This window comes from Rana temporaria, chromosome 5 (assembly GCF_905171775.1).
Source record: "Rana temporaria chromosome 5, aRanTem1.1, whole genome shotgun sequence".
Classification (NCBI taxonomy): domain Eukaryota; kingdom Metazoa; phylum Chordata; class Amphibia; order Anura; family Ranidae; genus Rana; species Rana temporaria.
The window spans coordinates 93057138-93082632 of record NC_053493.1 but is presented as its reverse complement, the minus strand read 5'-3'; the positions used below and the strand labels follow the sequence as shown (position 1 = coordinate 93082632).

Below are 25495 nucleotides of genomic sequence, written 5' to 3'. Positions count from 1 at the left end.
CACTTGTCAAGATTTAAGGAGCTGTGTCCGTCCATAGATGAAGAGAAACCCCATTATTATTTTCTTTAAAAGAGAAGTCAGTCCCTGGAGTCAAACATGGTGGAGGTTCCCTGATGTATTGGAGTTGCTTTGCTGCTTCAGGCACTGGACGTCTTAACCGTGTACACGGCATTATGAAATCTGGAGACTACAAAAGAATTCTGGGGTGCAATGTAGGGCGCAGTGTCAAAAAGTTGAGTCTCTTGTCAGAGGTCATGGGTCTTAAAGCAGGGCAATGTCCCAAAGCACACCTCAAAAAAGCACCCAGAAATGGTTTAAGACCAAGCGCTGAAGAGTACTGAACTGGCCAGCAATGAGTCTAGATCTTAACCTCATAGAGCACATGTGGAGAGATCTCAAAACAGCAGTTGGGAAACGGACTCCTTCCAATCTGAGAGACCTGAAGCAGTTAGTGAAAGAAGAGGTCCACAATTCCAGTCAAAGGGTATAAGAAACTCAATGATTACAGGAACAGATATAGTTTTTTTTTATCCAAGGGGGGTGCTACCACATATTAAATTGAGGGTGCCAATTATTTTGTACAGTCCATTTTTTGGAATTTTGCATAAAGTTGTATTGTGGTCACAAAAACACAAATAGGTAAAACAGATTTTCCCTGGTCACTAGTAGGCATCACAAGAGCCTTACCATTATAAGCCATTATACTAAGAAAATTAACATAAAACTGGTTTGTCTATGTGTTCTATCCAGTCCATTTTCTACTGGCTACCATGTCTTGTACAGCAAGAAAAAAATCAGTGGTAAAATCAGCAAAATTCAAGGAAACCATGCTTTAATGAGATTACCAAATCAGCCACTGTTATACCTTTTGTACATCCGAGAACCATGTGCCGATAACGCCAAGAGAACTATTTGTGTCATTCCTCAAAGTGTTAAAGGTCATCAGTCTTGCTTGCTTCCATTCATAAAATTCTTGGAACACAGAATCTGAATCCTCACAACCAACAGAGGTTCCATATATGATTTTGAGGGAATGCTTTAGCATCTTAAAGAAAAAAAAACAAACATGATTACAAATTGAATTATTAAAGACACATTCCCTCTCTTCACATTATAACCATCATGCAGTATGTAAAATGCTCAGATGTAGATTATTGACATAAAACTGATCAGGATTTATTTTTTAACCTACAGTTTGATTTTCTGGCAAGGTTATATACAAGAGTCTTAAAGAACAGCTGCTTTCAAAAGGAAACATACAGAACAGAGGTTAAAAGCATCTCCCTTACCCCGTTTCATAAATCAAAGAATTGCCGCCTTTGTGCACAAGAAGAAATCTGTGATAATTTAAAGTGGCTGTAAACCTCAAACATGAAAAAAATACATTCTTCTATAGTGTATAAATTTGGCAAAAACCCTGTATGTGTTGGTTTTGGATTTGTTTTAAAGGAGTGGGGAGGTCAAATGGCAAGTGATAAGAAAGTTGCCAAATTTGAGACGTGGTTAAAGGGTCACTAAAGGAATTTTTTTTTTTTTTAGCTAAATAGCTTCTTTTACCTTACTGCAGTCCTGGTTTCATGTCCTCACATTGCTCGTTTTTGCTTTGATGTTGCTGTAATACTACTCTGTTCTGGACACTTCCTGGTTGTCTGGCTCCTTATGATAAAAGTCATGGGAGACTTTAGTTTCGTTGTCCTAACCATGACTCTCTATGGCACTGTCCAGCACAGAGGCATGAAATAACTTGCAAAGACTAAACTAGTTTCAGTTTCGTTTTTGCATCTAGAGGCACATTATATGATGATTGATTTTTATCTATTTTTAAAAGGAATCAGTTAACTATTATGTTTCTATACCCTGTAAACCGTCATTTCAGCAAAAACATTTTTTTCCTTTAGGTGATCCTTTAAGTGTTGGTGCAGTTTTTGATAACTTAGTAGTGCCCCCCGCTCATCAGTTGCCTGGCTTATTGTACCACTGGTCAAGTTTCCTGATTATTAGTACCCTTGGTCAACAGACCTCTAGCTCATTAGCTTCCAAACTCAGTAAATTTCCTGTTCAGTGGTACCTGGCTCAGTAGATCCCCCGCCTGCCCAGCGTTTTACTGACTCAGTAGTACATTCCCCAAACCTGCCTCAACCCCAACCCCCCCCTCCACTTAGTAGTATCCCCTATTGCGCCAACCCCCAGCCTCTCCGCTCAGTCGTATACATTCTAAACCCCAACAACCCCTCGGTCCTTGCTCACCTTCCTGGGACATTATAGTAAAAAAATATTGCTTTTTTTAAAAAAAAAAATAAGCTTTTTTGTTTATAGCGCAAAAAATAAAAACCACAGAGGTGATTAAATACCACCAAAATAAATCTATTTGTGAGAAAAAAAGGACGTCAAATTTGTTTGGGCACAATGTCACACGGCCACGCAATCGTCAGTTAAAGCAACGCAGTGCCAAATCGCAAAAAATGACCCGGTCATTGGGCAGCCAATTGTTCCGGGGCTGAAGTGGTTAAACAATTCCAAGATTTGCAATTTCTACTCAGTACAGCCTGCAAAATCCAGATCCAATCAGCAGTACTGTGGTACCAGGTATCCAAACGGAGGAGAGGACGGCAAGATATATACTGACTGTATACTCTCACTCCATGCTGCTAACATTTTTTTAAGCAAGTCAGTCATCACAAAAAACACGGTATTTTTTCCTGTGTGCATTGTGGACAAGATTTCTGCTGCGCTTTTACACTCACTCAGACGTTCAGACATCAGGGTTAATATCTGCAACAGCCAACACCCCTTGTCCTATAGGCTGTTCAGCAGACAACTCTCCCGGCACAGTAGCCCTAGTATCCACTACACCTTTAGCCTCAGAATTTTCTTCCAGCATTGCTATTCGTCTCATGGCCCAATCATTCCAATAGATTTTGTTTTGTCGCACTACATCCGCCCAATGAGACCTAGACAGACCAAGAGGCTCAACAGCACCTGAAACACTGCTCTTGTCAGTTTTGCTCTTCTCAACATTAAACACATAAAAAAAAAAATTAAATGCATTTTGGCAACACATTTTTAACCACACCAGGTTGCAGTACCCCACCCTCAGCAGATGAAGTTTCATTCCAGACATCAAGCTTTGCATTATCACACATGATTTTAACACTTGCCTCACCATTGAACAGGGCACTGCAGCAAGGCAAGTCCTTTTAAGCACAAATAGGGGTCACTTCCACTCCCATGCATACAGTCACAGTCTTTCTCACCCAGTCTGCAGACTTGGAATTTCTTTAAATTAAAAAAAAAAAATCTGAATTTTCCAGGGGGTTTCAAGATGAGGATAATATGATAGAACAGAGGGTCCTCTGGTAGTTACAGAATTCCTCCATCAGAAATCAGATGCTCATTAGGACTTTTTTTTCCCTAGCCACTTCAATACTGATCACTTTTACCCCCTTCCTGCTCAGGTAAATATTCAGCTTTCAGCTCTGTCACTCTTTGAATGACAGTCAAGCAATATTTTCATAATTTTGTTCATACAACTAGAGCTTTCTTTTGGTGGCATTTACTCACCGCTGGGTTTTAACATTTGCTAAATAAATGGAAAAAGATTAAACATTTCAAAAAAGAAAAGACTACTAGTTTGTTATAAAAGTTTGCAAAAAAAAAAAAGGATTTTTGTACTCAACGTAAAATCCATTTCTCTGAGTTCATAGACGGACACAGCCTTCATTGACCTTAGGGTTATGCTTCTTCTTACCAGGAGATTTAGGCAGAATTCTACAGCACTTAAGGTGTTAAAAACTTTATTTCATGCCGCTCCTCCCAGGGGGCGTGGCTCCCCCAGGCATAACCCACACCCTGCTCTAGCAGCTTCAGTTCGTAACAAGCAGTACAAACCAAGGAGGGGTGGGTGCTGTGTCCGTCTATGAACTCAGAGAAATGGATTTTACGGTGAGTACAAAAATCCTTTTTTCTCTTTCGTTCATAGACTGACACATCCTTCATTGACCTTAGGGACGTCCCCAAGCAGTGTCAAAAAAATTTGAGGGGTGGGAAAAACAACACAGCAAAAACAGGTTACACCCCAAACAAAAACCGGAGTTACTCAACGGAGGAACTCCAACCTTAAACTGCGGCCTGTAACACCCTGCGGCCGAAGGGGGCATCAGAAGATGCACTCACATCCACCTTATAAAACTTTGAAAAAGTGTGGACCGACGACCAGGTCGCAGCCTTACACCCCTGTAACACAGAGGCTTGGTGTCGGAAAGCCCAGGAGGCCCCGATCGCCCTGATCGAATGCGCCGTGACCCGAAAGGGAGGCGCCCGCCCCTTCAGGGCATAGGCCTGAAGCGCAACCTGTCGGATCCACCTTGAAATGGTGGCCGACGAGACTGCCAGGCCCTTAATGGGACCGGACACTGACAAGAACAGCGAGTCCTCACCTCTCCAGGGATGCCCAACTCTGTTTTATTGTCGAAGCAAGGTAGTAGTACTTACCCTCCTGTGGTTTTATGCTGGAAGCATCCTGGACAGTGCATCTTCGCATTGGTAACGGAGATGACTGTCGGCCAGGCTACTGCGAGTCGGCCTGCAGACCGGCATGCAAGCCCTGGAGCGTATAGCTCACCGGCCACCTGTAGAGCGATGGGCAGGTCGTGGACGACCCAGCACGCGCTCGATGGCCGAAACTGGGAAGAATACATGGATCCAAGATCCAGCCTGTCGCCTAGTCGGCAGTTGATCGAAGATCACAGGTAAAAATTAAAAAAATAAAAATCCAGCATCTTGAACTAACAGTCTCCAAGCCATGGGCCTGAAGGGGCCATGTCTTCTCCTGAAACTAGGCAGAAAAAAAACTGATCTGCGAGATGCAGAGAGAGGGGTTACACCAAGAGGGCCCGCCCCCTGGGCGGGGCTATAGGGTGTGTATGATAAGTTAACCTTTTATATAAGTTTCTGTTTAGTCAACTCCTAAAGGAAGGCTAATACCCACTAAGTCAAGATTAAGGCTGTGTCCATCCATGAACGAAAGAGAAATAATTGTTAATCATAAGTTTAGGCCTAAATGTATTCTGCTACATTTCTTTGGTGAAAATAACCTAAATAAGTGTATATTGTTTAGTCTGTAGGAAAGATATAGGGTCCACAAAAAATGGTTTATACCTGAAAATTGAACTTTTCTGATGTAATGGGTGAACCCATTTTATGAGGCCCTAAAATGCCAGTACAGTACAAACACCCCCGCAAAATGACCCAAGTTTGGAAAGTAGACAGTCCAATGTATTTAGTAAGAGGCATAGCGGGTTTTTTGAAGTTGTAATGTATTTTTCCCAGAACTTTTTGGAAAATGAAGAAATAAAAACAAACAAAAAAAACAAACGCCGTCACCAGTGCAATACAGCATCATCATATAACTGGTGTAGCGATGAAGAGGAATGCTGACTAGTGTAACTGGTGTAAGTACGTGGAAATTTTTTTTTTTAAATAAAATTATCTTTTTACCACACCATCACCAGAGCAATATAATGTTACCATAGTAACATTGTACTACTCTAGGGATATAATGAGGATTTTTTATTTTATTTTTACACACAATATTATTGCTTTTAGCAATAAATTACATTGATATAAGCAAGCATTTTTGTCAATGAAACTGAGTAAATTTGTTTTTCTGATTGGTCAAAGGCAATTACATGGTACAGATGGGCTGTGATTGGCCCTGTCTGTACCATGTGATCACATTGACTAACCCACAGCTAGCAACACAATTGTACACAGTAGATGGCATGAAAGGAAGCCACCCATTGTGTACAATTGTCCTGTGACCTGCTATGATTGGTCACAGCGGTCACATGGGACTGGTAGCAAGCTGGTACACTGATCAGTCATAGGATGTCCACTCAGAACAGTAAAAGCCACTGCCCGACCCTTATTCCGCTATAGGCGGGGCGGAAAGGTGATACAGTAAAACCATAGGCAAAATATATATATTTTTTTCCATTTTGGATAGACCAAGGGAGGGTTATAACCCATCAGATTTGTTTTTCCAAACAGCTCTGTTCTATTGTAGAGATTTTCATTCACTTCCTGTCCCATAGCCAAACAGGAAGTGAGAGGAAATCTCTGCAAATTAAAGGATCACTAAAGCAATTTTTTTTTAGCTAAATAGCTTCCTTTACCATACTGCAGTACTGGTTTCATGTCCTCATTGTTAGTTTATGCTTTGAAGTTGCTGTAATTCTGCTGTGATCTCCACACTTCCTGCTTGTCTGGCTCCTTATAAAAATTTCATGGCAGCTATTCACTGTGGTCCAAGCTGTGTGTCTAAAACTCCTCAGAACCAAATCAGATTCATTTTAAAAACAAAACACTGCCCTGGATTTGTTTGTTTTTGTTCTGTGGGTCTCTTTACTTCACAGAAACATGAAACCAGTTTAAAAACGAAAGTGAAACTGCAGGTACATTATATGATTGAATTTAATCTATTTTTAATCATTTTTAAAAGGAATCAGTTAACTTTTATGTCTCTATACCCTGTAAACAGTCATTTCAGCAAAAAAAATTTTTTTTCCTTTAGTGACCCTTTAAGGGCATTCTTTGTCCACTGTCCCCAGTGGAAGTTTTATCCACCATTAAGTTTCTGGGGACAACCGAAAATGTCCTATTTTTATTTACTTTCACTTTCAATTAAATTGGTAAACAGAACAAATAGGGTGACTCTCCTTAAAGTGAACACAGGCATCAATGACAAATTTGGTGGTATTTAATCACCGTTGGGTTTTTTATTTTTTGCGCTATAAAAAAAAAAGACTGAAAATTCTTTAACAAAAAAAAGGAATTTTTCGTGGTTTCTGTTTTGCAAATTTGTAATTTTTCTTCATAAATTTTGGCCAAATTTATACTGCTACATATCTTTGGTAAAAAAAATAAGTACAAATTTGTGTATATTATTTGGTCTTTGTGAAAGTTATAGCGTCCACAATCTATGGTGTCAATATCTGAAAATTGATCACACCTGAAGTACTGACGGCCTATCTAATTTCTTGAGACCCTAACATGCCAGAAAAGTACAAATATCTCCCAAATGACCCCTTTTTGGAAAGAAGACATTCCAAGGTATTTAGAAAGAGGCATGGTGAGTTTTTTAAGTTGTCGTTTTTTCCCACAATTCTTTGCAATTAAGATTTTTTTTTTTAATTTTCCACAAAATTGTCATATTAGCAGGTTATTTCTCACACACAGCATATGCATACCACAAATTATACCCCAAACACATTCTGCTATTACTCCCGAGTATGGCGATACCACATGTGTGAGACTTTTACACAGCCTGGCCACATACAGAGGCCCAACATGCAGGGAGCACCTTTAGGCGTTCTGGAGCACCCAGGCCAATTCTGACATTTCTCTCCTACGTGTAAAAATAATCATTTATTTGCTATAACCACCTCAAAAACAGGTATCAGAGGCTGCGGTAATAACCCCCCAGCATTGTTGTCAGTGGATGCATTAAAACCCCCCAGCACTGGTTCCAGACACCATAATAAACCCCAACGCAGGTATCAGAGGACGCAAAAATAACCCCTAGCATTGATGTCAGTGGACATCATTACAACCCCCACCACACAGGGCACAGAAAAAAAAATTTGCGGACAGTACTTGCATATCTCCCCTAATTTAACCATCTACTGCTCACCTCTGTGCCCCCCCATTCAAACCTTGTCCACAGATGACCTATGCCCCCCTTCTACAGCTCGCCTATTCTTCCCCCCCCCCCCTCTGCAGCTCCTTCTTATTCCCCCATCCACAGCTCACCACTTCTCTCCCTCCTGTCTGCAGCTCGCCACTTCTCTCTCCCATTGGCTCTCTCATCTGTCTACAACACACCTCTTCTTTCCACTGTCCCTCTTCAATTCTGCACCCCTGTCCACATGTCATCTTGGAACCCCCCCACAACTCACCCTTGTACCACATGTCAACAACTTGACTCTGCAGCCCCCACATCTACAAATTACACTCCCAATCTACAATTACAGCTTGTCTCTACCCCCCTTCCACATTTCACTACTGCACCCCCATCTACAGATTTCCCCAATCCACAGCTTTCATCTCTTCAACTTTCACCTCTTCATCCCTTGTCACCTTCAAACAACCTGCCAGCCCCCCCTTACAAGCTCTTGCCATTGTATCACCTGCCCCCCCCCCTCAACACTACACAGCTATTACTTTGCACAACCTCTTTCCAGCTTTAACAACTTCACCCCCCCTTTTCACAAATTCACCCCAACTGGCACTGCGGTCCACAGCTGTCACCTCCCCCTTCCCTCCATAGTTTTTGGTGCACTGCACTCACCTCCTCTCCGGGAACCGCGGAGGTGAAAAGGCAGGATTGGAGCAGCGGGGCTGCGAAGGATGGGAGCGCGGGGCTGTGCAGAACGAGAGCCGCAGGACAGGACGGAAGCCGAAGGACAGGACGGAAGCCGCAGGACAGGATGGGAGCCGCGAGGCTGTGCAGGACGCGAGCCGCGGGGCTGTGCAGAACGGGAGCCGCAGGACAGGACGGAAGCCGCGGGGCTGTGCAGGACAAAAGCTGCATAGCAGGATGGGAGCCACGGGGCTGTGCAGGATGCGAGCCGCGGGGCTGTGCAGGACGGGAGCCGTGGGACAGGAGCCACCACTCCCGAAGCTCCAGAAAAAGTTAAAAAAAGTTCATTATAGCTGCAGCCAGCGGGTGGCGCGGTGCTAATGAAAGTGAACGGATCTTCTTAAATCTTCTGTGTTGCAGCCAGGCGATGCCATGCTCTCAGCGCCCCCTCTCCACTCGCCCCCAGCAAATTTTCACTCGCTAACTGCGAGCAGGCAAGTGAAAATTTTGAGGGCCGTATATATATATATATATATATATATATATATATATATATATATACACACCGTATTTATCGGGGTATTGCGCGCTCCGGCGTATAGCGCGCACCCCTAAAGTGGACCCGCATTCCTGTAAAAAAAAACATTTTAGTACTTACAGTTTTGGTGTCTTGCGCAGCGTCCATCGGCGGCCTGGTCGGGTCCGGCTTCGGTGGTGTCCTCCTCATCGGGTTCGGCGTCCTTCTGCGGTGTCCTCCCCGCGCTGAGTTTGAACTACTACGCCGGCATATACCGAGCGCGGTACACTCGTGTATAGTCAGGCAGGCTCGGCTCCTCTCGCGGTCATGTCCTGTACGTCCAGGACGTGACTGCGAGAGGAGCCGAGCCTGCCCGACTATAAACGAGTGTACTGCGCTCGGTATATGCCGGCGCAGTAGTTCAAACTCAGCGCGGGAAGAGGGGATCTGCGTATATCGCGCACCCACAATTTTGCCCTGAATTTCAGGGCAAAAAAGTGCGCGGTATACGCTGATAAATACGGTATATATATATATATATATATATATATATATAAATATAGCAAAGACCCTAGAGAATACAATGGCGGTCGTTGCAACTTTTTATCGCGTACGGTATTTGCACAGCAATTTTTAGTACACGTTGTTTTGTTAATAAAACTAGTTTTGTGCTTTAAAAAAAAAACATTAAATTTAGCCCCATGTTTTTGCATAATATGAAAGATGAAGTTACGCCGAGTAAATACCCAACATGTCACCCTTTAAAATTGCACACGCTTGTGGAATGGCGCCAAACTTCGCTACTAAAAAATCCCCTTAGGTGACGCTTTAAATATTTTTTACTGGTTACATCTTATTAGTTGGAGAAGAGGTCTAGGGCCAAAATTATGCTCTCGCTCTAACGTTTGCAGCGATACCTCACATGTGTGGTTTGAACACCGTTTTCATGTGGGCGGGACTTGCGTGTGCGTTCGCTTCTGTATACGAGCACACGACAACAGAGCGATTTAAAAAAAAAAAAAGTTTTATTTGTTCATTTTACAATATTTTAGTTTGACATGTTTTTTCCCCCCAAAAATGAATGTTTTGATCACTTTTATTCATATTACAAGGAATGTAAACATCCCTTGTAATAGGAATATAGCATGACAGGTCCTCTTTACAGTGAGATATGGGGTCAATAAGACCCCACATCTCACCTCTAGCCTGAAATTAAAAAAAACGATCCTGGCTTTGATCGTAGCGGTGAGTCGGAAGAAGAACTGGAGGGCGACGGGAGGGGGGGACATCCCCTTTTCGCCTCCCGTAAGAACGATCAAGAGGCGGAACAGCCTATTATGGTGTAGAGAATCGCTGGCTGAAAAAGATGATATCTGAATGATGCCTGTAGCTGCAGGCATCATTTAGATATCCCTGCGTAAAGTCAAGGACGCCATATGACGGCTGGCGGGCGGGAAGTGGTTAAAACACATTTTCCGGGTATTGCAGAGTATTGGCTGGGTATTGCAGAGTACTGGCAGAAGTATTACAGAGTACTGGCCGAAGTATTACAGAGTACTGGCCGGGGTATTACAGAGTACTGGCCGGGGTATTGCAGAGTACTGGCCGGGGTATTGCAGAGTACTGGCAGGGGTATTGCAGAGTACTGGCAGGGGTATTGCAGAGTACTGGCAGGGGTATTGCAGAGTACTGGCAGGGGTATTGCAAAGCGTATTGCAGAGGGTATTGCAAAGCGTATTGCAGAGGGTATTGCAAAGCGTATTGCAGAGGGTATTGCACAGTGTATTGCAGAGGTGGCTGTATCTGTGACTGCAATTGTCACAGATCCAGCCCACAGCGCTGCTAACACCCGCTCTCTCCCCTCTCACACTGTACCGATCGGGTGACGCCGGTTTGTTTACATGTGATTGCTCCATCATTGGACGGAGCGATCACGTGGTTAACGACCGCTATCAGCGGCAATTTACCGCGATCCGTGATGCTCTGGACCCGGAGGTCACGGAAACTCCTGTGTGCGCGCGATTCTGGGAGGACGTCCCCCCAGAGTTAACGAACCGCCCTGTAGAAGTCTTGTTTATGGGCGGGTCGTTAAGTGGTTAAAAAAAGGCGTTTCCTCTTACCCCTGGCATCACTTTCTCTCTTTTGAAGGTTCACTCAGAATTGGATCTCTTATCTTGGTCTAATAACAAATAATTTTCCATGTTTTGGTTTTGCAGAGACTTATTTTGTAGGCCCAAAAAGGTTATTTTGAAAATAATAACAATAATTCTTGTTCTTCCCAAAAATGTGCCACAACAGTGCCTTAACCAGGACTACCTTGAATGGTGTTCCACAAAGTCTGGTCTAGGAGGTCAGATCACTTTAATAGGCTTTTAGCAGAAATGTCCAGGACTGCTGCGGCTTTAACTGCGACAACTAGAAAAGTTACAGATTTAAGCAAGATAATCTGATGGGCACAAAATCAAAGGGAATATTGTTAAAGAGGAAGTAAACCCTAATGGGGTTACTTCCTCTGTTTCCCTGAAAAGGTAAAGCATAATGGGCTACTATGCATTGCATAGTAGCCCATTATGTGTCACTTATCTGCAGGAGAAGCCCGCAATGTCCCGGTCTTCCTCGCTAGTAGCGAGCGGCCATTCTTCACCCCTCTTCTACCGGGGTAAGGGAACTCCGGCTCTGTGACTGGCCGAAGTGGCGTGACGTCACTCCCATGCACGCGGGAGCCGTCACTTACGGCATGACCCCATTCATAAAACGGCACGCTTAATGCGCCTGCGCCGTAGACCTCGGTACAGTCTTTTTTGCAAATATCTCCTAACCATGTAGGAGATATTGCAAGCACCTACAGGCAAGCCCTAATCTAGGCTTACCTGTAAGTTCTACCTGAGGGTTTACAACCACTTTAAGTCTCGTACATCCAGGGCTCTTGCCACACAGGTCAAAAAGAAAAAGCGAGGCCTAAAGGAAAAAAAAACAAGCTCTTAAAAGCAAAAGATTCAAATTTTGTGTACATCCGTTTCCAGAATCCTCAAAAATACAGATCTGTATCTTTTGAACTTGGGAACGTGCTGCATTCCTAATAAACTAAAAACTCAAGTTATATGATCTGGCCATAGACCGCTTTCCCTTTTGACTCTTTACACTCTTTAACGACTTATCTAACAGCCGCCGTCAATTGACAGCGGCAAGGTAGCTCAGTTGTTCTGACAGGACGTCATTTGACGTCCTCGTCTTTTAAAGCCGCTAGGGGGCGCACGCACCCGCCGCTTTACTGGGAACACGATGCGCGTGCCTGGTGGCCGCCAGGCACCCGCGATTGCCCAGTAACTGAGCAGGGACGTGGAGCTCTGTGTGTAAACAGAGCTCCACGTCCTGTCAGGGAGAGGAGACCGATGCTGTGTCCCTTTTACATAGGGACACAGATGGGTCACCTCCTCCAGTCACCCCCCTCCCCCTACAGTTAGAACACTCACTAGGCTACACATTTAACCCCTTCCCCGCCCCCTATTGGTTAACCCCTTCCCTGCCAGTCACATTTATACAGTTATCAGTGCATATTTATAGCACTGTTCACTGAATAAATGTGAATGGTCCCAAAAATGTGTCAAAATTGATTAATGTGTCAGCATTAATGTCGCAGTCCCAATAAAAAAAAAAAAAAAAAAAAAATCTCAGATCGCCGTAAATAAAAAAAATAATAATTATGTCCCCTATTTTGTAGGCGCAATAACTTGCGCAAACCAGTCACTATACGCTTATTGCGATTTTTTTTTTTTTACCAAAAATATGTAGAAGAATACGTATCGGCCTAAACTAAGAAAAAAAAGTGTTTTTTTTTTTTTTAAATGGGATATTTATTATAGCAAAAAGCAAAAAATATTGTGTTTTTTCAAAATTGACGCTCTGTTTTTGTTTATAGCACAAAAATTGAAGGAAGGGCGACAGTAGCACTCAATTTTGATCCAACCATGGTTGCCATATTTTTGTGAATTTCTTAGGGCATGCCCTACACTTGCATATTAATTTAAAGGGGTTGTAAAGGTTTGTTTTTTCACCTAAATGCATCCTATGCATTAAAGTAAAAAAAAAAACACCTAGCAAACAGCGCCCCCCCGGCCTCAGTTTTACTTACCTGAGCCAGCTCACTTGCTCAGCGCGTCCCCGTCGTCATCTCCATGGAGTCCAAGCTTTGATTGGATAGATTGATAGAAGCGCAGCCATTGGCTCCCGCTGCTGTCAATCAAATCCAATTACTCGGGTGCCAGGGCCGAGTCATACACTCTGCGTCTATGGACGCTGAGTGTAGGACTCAGAAGCGCGCCTGCAAGGCAACCCGCTAGGGAGAGAGCTTCCCAGAAGGGGTTATCTAATGCGGGAGGAGCCACAAGAGCCGAGGGACCCCAGAAAAAGATTTTCTGTGCAAAACGAGCTGTAAATATGGTTTTTTTTTTGGGGAACCTTTAGTATCACTTTAAATGTAGGTAGATCCCCATTCACCACACAGTTGAAATTTTGAGTTGTGGGTGGAGTAGCGTCTTTCCAAGGAAACAAGATCACTTTACGTGCTTAAAATAACATGGGTAACAGAAGTTGAGCATGAGTGCTAGGAACAAAGTCATTCAGAATACATAAAAGTCCAACTTCTGGGGTCTGAGGTGTTGGAAGATTAATTGTATGTTCAAAAAAAGAAAAGAAATCCTGCCAAATAAATGTGTTCGGAACAAGTCCAAAACATATGGAGCAGATCCACCCCAGCGAATCCACATCAAAAACAAATGGCAACAGGTCCAAATCCTATTCGAGACAGTTTGGCTGGGGTATAGTGCAAACCAATGGTTCTATTTAGAAAAATTCCCACTCAAAAGTCACACATTTTTCTAATAGGATTCAATTGAAAAATGTGTGAATCCTAGATGAAAGTTATGTGTACCTAGTGTAAAAACATAAATAGACCCCCTTAGTGTCCAAAAGGAACCACACCCAAGGGAATGCATACAAACAAGCCATGCTGTATCACCCAATACAAGACAAAGACCAGTTTGTACACACATTTGTACCTCCAGCTTTGTAAGACGCTCATCTAGCGGCAGTTGCTCAACCTCAACAATGAAGTCGTCAATTGAAGAACTTAGGGTTTTCTGGATTTTGTTCCGTTTGTCTATAAGCAGGTCAAGGTCTACCTGAAAACAGAAAAGGTGAAAAAGTACTAGATAAGCTTTCCATCATTAAATCATTTTAGAAAATAACATCCCAAAACAAATTCAACCACTGCCAGACCGAAGGTGTTTTTCAGATTCGGCATTTACAAGACTAAAACAGTTTTTTTTTGCTAGAAAATTACTTAAAACCCCCAAAAACGATATATTTTTTTTCTAACACCCTAGAGAATAAAATGGCGGTCATTGCAATACTTTGTCACACCGTATTTGCGCAGCGGTCTTACAAGCGCACTTTTTTTGGAAAAAATTCACATTTTTGAATTAAAAAATAAGACAATAAATTTGGCCCAATTTTTTTATATATTGTGAAAGATAATGTTACGCCGAGTAAAATGATACCCAACATGTCACGCTTAAAAATTGCGCCCGCTCGTGGCATGGCGTCAAACTTTTACCCATAAAAATCTCGATAGGCGACGTTTAAAAAATTCTATAGGTTGCATTTTTTGAGCTACAGAGGAGGTCTAGGGCTAGAATTATTGCTCTCGCTCTAACGATCTCGGCGATACCTCACTTGTGTGGTTTGAACACCGTTTTCATATGCGGGCACTACTCGCGTATGCGTTCGCTTCTGCGTGCGAGCTCGTCGGGACGGGGCGCTTTAAAATAATATTTTTTTTGTTTTCTTATTTATTATTATTGATTTTATAATTTTTTACACTGAAATAAAAAAAATGTATCACTTTTATTCCTATTACAAGGAATGTAAACATCCCCTGTAATAGAAAAAAGCATGACAGGTCCTCTTAAATATGAGATCTGGGGTCAAAAAGACCTCAGATCTCATATTTAGACTTAAATGCAATAAAAAAAAATAAAAAAAAAATTGTCATTTAAAAAAATGACAACAAAAAAATTGTCTCTTTAAGAGGCTGGGCGGGACTGACGTTTTGACGTCACTTCCGCCCAGCAAAGCTATGAGGACAGGTGGGGGCCATCTTGCCCTCAGTCGAGTCCTCACACACCAGCCGGCAGCATCCGATCTCCTCCGCCGCTACCGACGGCTCCGGTAAGCGGCGGAGGGCGCGGAAGAGCGGCGGGAGGGGGGGGCCCCTCTCCCGCCACCGATAACTGCGATCTCGCGGCGAATCCGCTGCGGAGACCGCCGTTATCGTTTACACGGCCGCCCACTGTAAAGATGGATACCTCAGTTGTGGCAGCAGCTGCTGCCGTTACCGAGATATCCATCTTTAAAAACAGGACGTACATATACAGTGGGCGGTCGGGAAGTGGTTAACCAAGCATCACTGTTATCTTTGCTACTTTTAATAGATGGCCCAAGTACAGATCTTCTTAAAAACTGTGTGAATAGGTTTGCTAATGGCCAAGAACAGTGCACCAGTATATTTTGTTAGCAGACAAATTACAGTGCTTTTCAGGCTTAAAACAAAACCTCAGCCAGATATAAAAGACACATAGTTCTGTATCTATTAACTTCTTGAGGCCCGCGCTATAGCTGAATGACGGCTACAGCGCGGACCTGAATATCCAACTGGACGTCAATTGACGTCCGCCCCTTTGGGCGTTCCCCGCGCGCGCTCCAGAGCGCACAGCGGGGAAACTGTGTTGGCCGTGTCCCTTGGACACAGCCAATTACAGATCGCCGCGAATGGCCAATCAGAGTGGCCGTTTGCGATGCGATCTGTGCGGCCAATGAGAGATGATCTCATATGTAAACATATGAGATCATCTCTCATTGCCGGCTCACAGAGACAGCGTCCTGTCTCTGGAGAGGAGACCGATCTGTGTCCCTTGTACATAAGAACACAGATCGGTCACCTCCCCCAGGCACCCCCCTTCACCTACAGTTAGAACACTATGCAGGGAATACATTTAACCCCTTCCTCACCCCCTAGTGTTAACCCCTTCAATGCCAGTCACATTTATACAGTAATTAGTGCATATTTATAGCACTGATCGCAGTATAAATGTGAATGGCGCCAAAAATGTGTCAAAAGTAAGATCGCCGCCATTTCTAGTAAAAAAATTAAAAATTAATAATTCAGTCCCCTATTTTGTAGGCGCTATAACTTTTGCGCTTATTACGTTTTGTTTTTTTTACCAAAAATATGTAGAAGAATACGTATCGGCCTAAACTGAGAAAAATAATTTTTTTTTTTTTTTTTAATTGGCATATTAATTACAGCAAACAAGTAAAAAATAGTGTATTTTTTTTCAAAATTGTCGCTCTTTTTTGTTTATAGCGCAAAAAATAAAAACCGCACAGGCGATCAAATACCACCAAAAGAAAGCTCTACTTGTGGGGAAAAAAGGACGTCAATTTTGTTTGGGAGCCACGTCGCACGACCGCGCAATTGTCAGTTAAAGCGACGCAGTGCCGGAAGCTGAAATTTCACCTGGGCAGGAGGGGGGTATATGTGCCCAGAAAGCAAGTGGTTAATACATAATTTAATATACAGTGGAACCTCGGGTTACGAGTAACACGGTTGACGAGCGTTGAGCAATACGAGCACTGTATTTTAAAAATCCTGACTCGGTTGCGAGTGTTGTCTTGCAAAACGAGCAGGAGTCAAGCTAAAGCCGTGTGCAGTACCCAGTTTGGCCTAAGGTGGAGCCAAGCAGAGCCTATCGGAAATTCGCAGGATTTTCCGAATTTATTTTTAATTAAGGTTTGCACCTTGTACAGTATTGGATTTCATGTCATCTGTGCCCAGTCTTGCCATTAAGAGTTAATCCAGCTCTGAGTAGTCATTTTTTTTCAGTGAGATAAAAGACAGACAGAGAAATAGGATTCTGTTTCTCCCCCCTGCTGTGAGTGACAAGTGATTTACACATCTCATGCATGAGCCTGAGAGAGACATTCTGTGTACTTCAGATCCCATCCTCCGTTCTTTTCCAGCTCTCCCAGGATTGGCTGCTCCACACCTCAGCATGATTGGGCATGTTGAAGTCATGTAGTGACTTTTCTGGGTTTTGACTGGATACTAGTGATCATAGCAGAAGTTCACTATAACAGAGAAAATGCATGTTGACAAGTGGAGTGTAGAGGTGGGCGGGAGTCTACTAGCATCATGAATTCACCCACTGAGCGCCAGACAACAGATCCACCTAAAGAATCTGCAGCTTTTCAGATCTCATAACAGACAGGGGGGGGGGGGGCATTTGACAGGTAAGGATACATGCAGGAGGCATGTATATCCTTATAGATAACCACTATGGCACTAGTTTTAGAAAGGATGAGAGTGAGTTTACATCCACTTAAATGCATGTAGTGTAAGCAGGGGCACTGATAAGTGGGTACCACCAGGCTCCCTTTGGAGGACCCAGGCCCCTTTACTTAACCGGAGGGCCCAGCAAGCTAGAAGCTTCAAGCTTAGTAAATATCTATACATGCTGTCTATACATGCTGTCTGAGCACAATGTTATTCCACATGGCTCCCGGGTGGTAATCCCATTCAGTGGGCTGGGGAGCCATCAGTTCTTCCAGAGGGCCCAGGAGACTGTAGACGGAGGGATTTTTTTTTTTACATTTTCGCTTCAATTAGAATTTTTAGAAACAACCACCTGTGATTAAAGTCTCGGGCTCTCTCAGACCCTGTGCTGCTGGTAGAGTGAATTGGCTTGCACACTGCCTTCCTCCTTCAGCAAGTAAGCGCTGAGGGAATCAGTGGCAGAAGAAGAATGGTGGAAGACTGGCAGTGATCAATCAGCACTGCAAGCCGAGGCAGAGAAGGCCATGTACACATGAACACACTCCATTATACACAGACTCAGCAGCCAGGCCAGCAGTACACAGAGTGATTGCCTGCAGAAAATTATTAGGAAAAGTAGAGTACATGCAAACACAAACCGTTCCTTATGCCCTGACCGCTACCCAAGTTGAATTATACAGCAGCCAAATGTGATCATCATGATAATCACACAGTACAGGTGCTTTGAGCCACAGCACCTGCACTGTGCGATTATGATGATAATGATCATTGAAAGATAGTAACATGCTTCCACATGGGCCCCTATAACATGGGGCAGACTCCGCTTTGCTTAGCGAGGGATCTGTCGGCTGAACCCCGGCTGAGCAGAGTGAAGCAGGTTGATGGCAGGTCAGTTTCCGCTTAGTTTATACAGAGCGGATGCAGATTGAGCCCACTCTGCTTTATGGGTGGTTGGGAGTAAACTGACTCCAATGTCTGTTTACACCTGAATTCCCTCTGATCTGCCTAGACAGAGGTCGATCCCCATCCATTTTTTTTTAGTGGACCGTATCAGATTGGAGGTAGGCAGGTGTAAACAGACAAGTGTTTTTACACCCACCGCTCCATAGGAGGTGCCTAATCAGACCAATCATGTGAAAGGGGCATTAAGGCTTATCTACACTTGTACTGCAAAGCAGTTGAGGGGGAATATTATATACCGCGGTCCTGAAGATATCTGTGCAGCTAAAATGATCAACGTTGTTCTGTTCACCCACAACCCGTCCCTGTTTTCCTGGCCTCTCCCTTCCCTTTCTAATGAATGAAGCCGGAAGCCACGAGAACGTCACTTCCGGTTTAGGTTCTGTTTACACCTGGCTGCTACTGCCCAAAAAAGCAGCCAATCAAACCGATCCGTGTTTGATCAGTTGTCTTGGAGGGCAAGGGAGTGATCAGGGGTCTGATTTCTCCATAAAGAGGACTCGTCGCTACCCCTGGTATCACAAGGGATGTTATTCTTCCCCTGTAATAGCAATACAGCTGGAAAGAAATGCAAAACAGAAAAATTTGAACACCAGACCTCCTGTTTAACTTTTAAAGCGTCACCTCTGAACAGGTACCATAGTTTGTCGCTGTTTAACAGGTATGCACACATTTTTAATCTTGACATGTTTGGTATCTATTTACTCAACACAACATCAGATGCTGTACACAGCAGCATATTTTTAGCCTCCATGTGCATGAGACCTGAGTCCCCAGAATGGATTTAAAATGAGTTTGGGATAGTGGCCATTCCTCTTATTTCAAAACAGTTAGCCTAGCTTCAACCGTTTTTGTGGCACCGGTTTGATTTACCACTGGAATCACCAGCTGTCTGAAAGCAGAGATTTTCAACAGGCACTCATATGCTGTGTAGCCCAATCAGAAGCCCTGAAAATGGTTGTTTCAGATTCTTGACTTGGCACTAGATTCTGGTTTTCAGACAGCTGGTGATTGGATCTAGCGCTAAGCACAGAAACAACCATTTTCTTGGCTTCTGATTGGGCTACACATCATTCCATATGAGCGCATGCAGAAGATTTCTGCTAGCACTAAGCTTCCACATTGTCGTTACATAAGAAAATAAGTAACGGAGGGTCACATGCCCAACACAAGAGTTGGGTACCCTCGGAGAGCATGGTCACTGGGGTCAGATCTGGGCAAGGTGCCTTGGTTTTCCAGGAAACATTGGACGCCTGGTGTTCAATCCCACCCCTTGGTCGGGGCAAGCTTGGCGGCTTTTGTGAGGGCCTGTGGAGCACATTCAATCTCGGCGAAGGAATGTGGCATTACTCCCCTTAGAGGGAATCCCGACTTTCAGCCGGGAATGGAGAGATCTTACCTGAGGAGCATATGGCCCTACTCGGAAATGCTGGCCAAACACTTCTTCTCTAGGGGTAGATTTTGTTCCATAAGAGAGCTGTCCTCGATGTCTCGGACTGGAGCTTTTCCCCTGATGCCCTACCTTCAGATACAGCATTTTTTAGACAACCCAAAGGTCAGAGAAGGCTTTGTGAGACAGACCACGGCATTTGAATCCTTATGCATGGGCACGGCACCTCAGAGACATGTGATCTCGGTATTGTATGCGTCCATGTTCGCAAAACCCTTTGCTGCTATGCATAAGGAGCAGGCCTTTTGGGAGGACAAGCTGGGTAGACAGATTGAAGCGAAGAGCTGGGAACGGGTTCATTGGTACATACATAAAGGATCGCTCAATGTGAACACCCAGGAGAACGGGTACAAGATTAGAACTCGGTGGTATAGGACTCCGGATCTTGTCCACAAATTCTTTCCGTCTGTGTCGGACCAGTGCTGGAGATGTGGACAGACCAGCTCTTTCCTCCACATCTGGTGGGAGTGCCCGATTATCCAACCTTACTGGAGGGAGGTACACAAAGTGACGACTGAGGTATTCTCACTACCCCTGGAGTTTTCCCCAGATCAATACCTCCTTCATCTTACAAAAATTTCCAAGAAACGATACAGTAGCTCAGTGGCGTTACACATGATTAATGCAGCCAGGCTCTGCTTACCTGTCCACTGGAGAGCCGTGGTGCCACCATCTATTAAGGAGTGGGTGGCACGCATTAATCACATTGCAGCAATAGAGGAGCCGATATACACCGCACAGGATAGAATTTCCAGATTTACCTATGTCTGGGAGGACTGGCTTAAGTTTCGAGATTCTGTGGCTTACCGTGAGTTGACACAGACTGTTAGCTAGACGTGACTTTGTTGCACAGTCCGGGGTAATGCCTGGTTAGTGATGTAGTTGGCTTGCCCTAATACCCAAATGTAAAAGCCGGAGAGGGTAGCAGGTGGTTCTCCCACCCCCTCTCCCGAATACGTGCACTAAGAATTCCTGGCAACAATAAACCCCATCCCCCACACACCTTCCCCCCCCCCCTGCTTCCTTTTCTTTCTCTTTTCTATCTTGCTGTCCCTCCATCTTCTTTCCTCCTATCTTTAGGGTGTGTAAGGGACCTGCTGGAAAGGTTCAATGGGAGGATAGATCTACCTTGGGGGAATCTCCCTCCCACCCTTGTAGGGGTTTGTGACTTTTCAGAGAGAGATACAATAGTGTAGAGAAGATTTAGACTGGGTGTGGTGGATCCACTGGTTTACCATGCCGGGACGAAAATCATTGGAGCTAGTCTAGACTCACATGAGACTTATTGTTGGGTGGTAAAAAAGAAAATATTGCGCTTATTAAAGTGAAAATAAAGCAGCGATCAAAAAGTGTTATACCACACAAACAGTAATGCAAAAAAGGGAAGAGATCGCGCTAAAAAATGATAAGTGAACATAAATAGTGACAAAAGTTCAAATAAGTAGTCAGTCCCGCCACAAAGGCAAGTAAATCAATTCTCCCAAGTGATGAACTCAATCCACAAAAGAAAGTGCTTGACAGAAAAGATCCTCCACCAACGATATAAAAGCCTCTTACCAGATGGAATTGATCTCTAAGTTATAAGAGATCAGATGGCGCATGGTAAGCGACATGAATGGATACTATCCCATAAACAGCAACAGCGATGGAATCTTGATAACTGTGTCACGACAGGACTAGTCGTGACGAAACGTAGGGAGGCGGCGTTCTGACGTCACAGCGCATCTTCTACCCGGATACGGGCTGTGTATCGAGCTGGCCAGCTTATCTTACATGCTTCTTACCTGCTGTGCTATGTAAGTGCATTTTCGTTTTTATTCTTCATTAAACAAGACAGTTTTACGCTATGGGAGTCCTTTCTGTCTTTATATACCCCCGGATGACATACCGAGAGCATATACCTGGAAAGACACAGTTATCAAGATTCCAAAGCTGTTGCTGTTTATGGGATAGTATCCACCCATGTCTCTTACCATGCGCCATCTGATCTCTTATAACTTGGAGATCAATTCCATCTGGTAAGAGGCTTTTATATCGTTGGTGGAGGATCTTTTCTGTCAAGCACTTTCTTTTGTGGATGGAGTTCATCACTTGGGAGAATTGATTTACTTGCCTTTGTGGCGGGACTGACTACTTATTTGAACTTTTGTCACTATTTATGTTCACTTATTTTTTAGCGCGATCTCTTCCCTTTTTTGCATTATTGTTGGGTGGGGTACCTAGCTCCTATGCTACATATGTTGCTGTTGTTCATGCTATTTACTGCAAGTCCCGATTGGATTTTCTAGGAATGCACTATATGTACCTGTGTCCTACATGCAAATGGAGCTACTTGGTCTGTATGTTCCGATCGATTTCTGTTGATGTTGAAGATGCCTGTTAAAACTTTTCTGGTCTTTTTCAATAAAATCTTTATGAGAAAAAAAAAAAATAAAAAAAAATAAGTAACATCACTTTCACGGAGTACAATGGCCAGGGCCATAGCTGTATGAGCTTTGTCCAGCCTCACGCTGCATCAATAGAGAGCTGCTATAGTGAACAATTGTGGGAAGACTGCAAATGCTAAAAGATATAATATTTTAAACAAAGACATCACCAAAAAAAGAAAAAAATACTATGCTACTCAAGTGGGTTTAGGTAAAAATCACTCTTTTCTCCTCTTCCACCCCGTGGAATTATTTTTGAACTTTCCTTTACCTTGCTGGCTTAGCCACAATTAACATTGTTCAGACTACTCCACTGCCACATGCCAGATCCTGTGATGTCATCTCTCCCATGTGATCAGTAGCCAGCTGTCTCTTCCTGATTATTTTATTTTCAGCCATCACCTGACGACACTGGGGTTTAGTGCTTCAGAATTTTGTGTATTTTCATTTATTGCATATTTCTCATTCAATATCTTTAGAACTGGTTGTAGACACAGAGCAAGGCAGCCCATGTTTTTTTTTTTTTTGCTCAACCAAAAAAGAATTTGCATTCGAGGTGGATGGCAAAAGCACTTCCACCAAGGCATCGTATTCTACCACCAGAAATACTTCCCCGTTATCAGAATACACTGATCATTGCTGCTGGCTATAGCTAGCGGCGCTGATCAATAAAGACAAAAAAAAAAATGGCATGTCAGGATGGTCACAAAAGTCATGGTTGACTTCTGTACAACCACTGTCTCCATAAATGGATCGAAACTCAACCTGTCCCTCCTGGACCAGCTAAATTTCAAACCATGTATGGCCGGCTTAAGCTTGACATCTGTTTATTGCATTGATGGAAAGGTTGATTATGTACCTTTAACCACTTAAGACCCGGACCAAAATGCAGGTAAAGGACCAGGCCCCTTTTTGCGATTCGGAACTGCGTCGCTTGAACTGAAAATTGCGCGGTGATGCGACGTGGCTCCCAAACAAAATTGGCATCTTTTTTTTCCCACAAATAGAGCTTTCTTTTGGTTGTATTTGATCACCTCTGCGGTTTTTATTTTTTGCGCTTGAAACAAAAATAGAGCGACAATTTTGAAAAAAAAATAATATTTTTACTATTTGCTATAAAAAAAATCCCCCAAAAATATATATAAAAAAACGTTATTTTTCCTCAGTTTAGGCCGATACGCATTTTTCTACCTTTTTTTTGGTAAAAAAATAAATAAAAAAATCGCAATAAGCGTTTATAGCATTTACAAAAAATAGGGGATAGTTTTATTGCATTTTTATTATTTATTATGGTTTTACTACCAATGGCGGCGATCAGCGATTTTTTTTGTGACTGCGACATTGTGGCGGACACATCGGACAATTTTGACACATTTTTGGGACCATTGTCATTTTCACAGCAAAAAGTGCTATAAAAATGCATTGTTTATTGTGAAAATTACAATTGCAGTTTGGGAGTTAACCACTAGGGGGCATTGAAGGGGTTAAGTGTGACCTCATGCGTTTCTATCTGTAGGGGGGCAGGGCTGGACGTGTGATATCATTGATCGCCTTTGCCTATATCAGGGAACAGACGATCAATGACAGCGCCACTGTGAAGAACGGGGAAGATGTGTTTACACACACCTCTCCCCATTCTTCAGCTCCGGGGACCGATCTTGGGACTCCGGCGGCGATCGGGGCCGCGGGTGCCGCGGCCACGGAGCTTCGGACCGGGGAGCGCACCCGCGACCCACAGCTGGACATTTAACAATCACGTACAGATACATGATTGTGCCCAGCCGTGCCATTCTGCCGAAGTATATCGGCGTTAGGCGGTCCTTAAGTGGTTAATAAGCACTATGGTTTTGGTCTTAGTATCCTGCTTACTAATCAAAGTAATTAAGCAATTAAAATAATATTCCTGATTTATAGAAAAATTCAATGGTTTACAAAAGGTTAAATATAGTTGGTTTACAAAGAATGATGAAATGCACTACAACTGTATTATGGCTCGTTCAAAACTAGCCGTTAGGAAGGGGGAGGGGGAAGGCTGAGACTAAAGCAAGCCTTCTACACCCAAACCCCCACTCCCCGTTGCATCCAGCGGCACTACTGACTGCCGAAAACTACCCATTCAAGTGAATTCTACTGCTCTGCAACAGCCTCATAACTATGTGCAATGCACACAGCTGTGGCATATTGGTGCAGAATTTATTGGTAAAATTAGGTCGTGGGGATATGCAATATCAATGCTCACAACCTGTAAAAAAAACTCAGAAAAGCGATCTAATTATGGATAGTTTTTCTAAAGAGTGAATCTGTCACTGATATGACTGAGCCCTTAGAATGTAGTCATAAGTTAAAGCAACACTAAACTTTAGAATGCTTTCTTTACTTAACCACTTGACCATTGGGCACTCAAACCCCCTTCCTAACCAGATCAATTTCCAGCTTTCGGTGCTCTCACAATTTACTCAGTCATATAACACTGTACCCAAATGAAATTTGTGCCTTTTTTTTTTACACAAATAGAGCTTTCTTTTGGTGGTATTTAATCACCATTGGGTTTTTCATTTTTTTTGCACTATAAAAGAAAAAAGACTGAAAATTCTGTAAAACAAATGAATTTTTCTAGTTTGTTATAAAATTTTGAAAATTAGTAATTTTTCTTCATAAATTTTGGCCAAATTTTATACTACAAAATATCTTTGCTAAAAATAAGTGTATATTATTTGGTCTTTGTCAAAGTTATAGTCCACAAGCAATGGTGCCAATATCTGAAAATTGATCACACCTGACGTACTGACAGTCTATTTCTTGAGACCCCAACATGCCAGAAAAGTACAAATACCCCCCCAAATTACCCCTTTTAGAAAAGAAGACATTCCAGGGTATTTAGAAAGAGGCATGCAAGTTTTCTGAAGTTGTAATTTTTTTTCCACAACTCTTTGCAAAAATAGTATTTTTGTACTCACCGTAAAATCCTTTTCTCCGAGTCCATGAATGGACACAGTTCCTTAAGTCTTGACAAGTGGGTTATGTTCCCTGTTTACAGGAGAGGACTAGGCAGAAACATGTTAGATAATTAAATACATGTTAGATTAACAGAGTTGAACAGCCCCACCCAGGGGGCAGTCCATCCAGACATAACTCTCCACACTGCAGCATGCAGCTTCAGTTCGTAACAAGCAGTACAAACCTAAAAAGGAGGGGTGGGAGCTGTGTCCGTCCATGGACTCAGAGAAAAGGATTTTACGGTGAGTACAAAAAATCCTATTTTCTCTTATCGTCCATGGACGGATACAGCTCCTTTAAGTCTTGACAAGTGGGACGTCCCCAAGCAGTGTCAAAAACGAGGGGTGGGAAATATATCAGTAAAACCGATTTTAACTTCACCCCAAGACAAGTA

The 25495-nt window shown here is 43.2% G+C and overlaps 1 protein-coding gene across 5 annotated transcripts in view; it reads right to left on the bottom strand.

The window, feature by feature from the left end:
- Positions 1-25495, bottom strand: part of STK31 (serine/threonine kinase 31) — a 369252-nt gene that overhangs the window by 109911 nt on the left and 233846 nt on the right. For 4 of the 5 annotated variants that reach the window (XM_040352870.1, XM_040352874.1, XM_040352872.1 and 1 more), the window contains 2 exons: positions 13934-14056; positions 866-1045 (listed from right to left, as the gene is read on the bottom strand). In XM_040352870.1, coding sequence (XP_040208804.1) covers positions 866-1045; positions 13934-14056 — 303 coding nt within the window. The remainder of the gene's footprint in view (positions 1-865; positions 1046-13933; positions 14057-25495) is intronic. The other variant, XM_040352873.1, reaches the window with a different exon arrangement.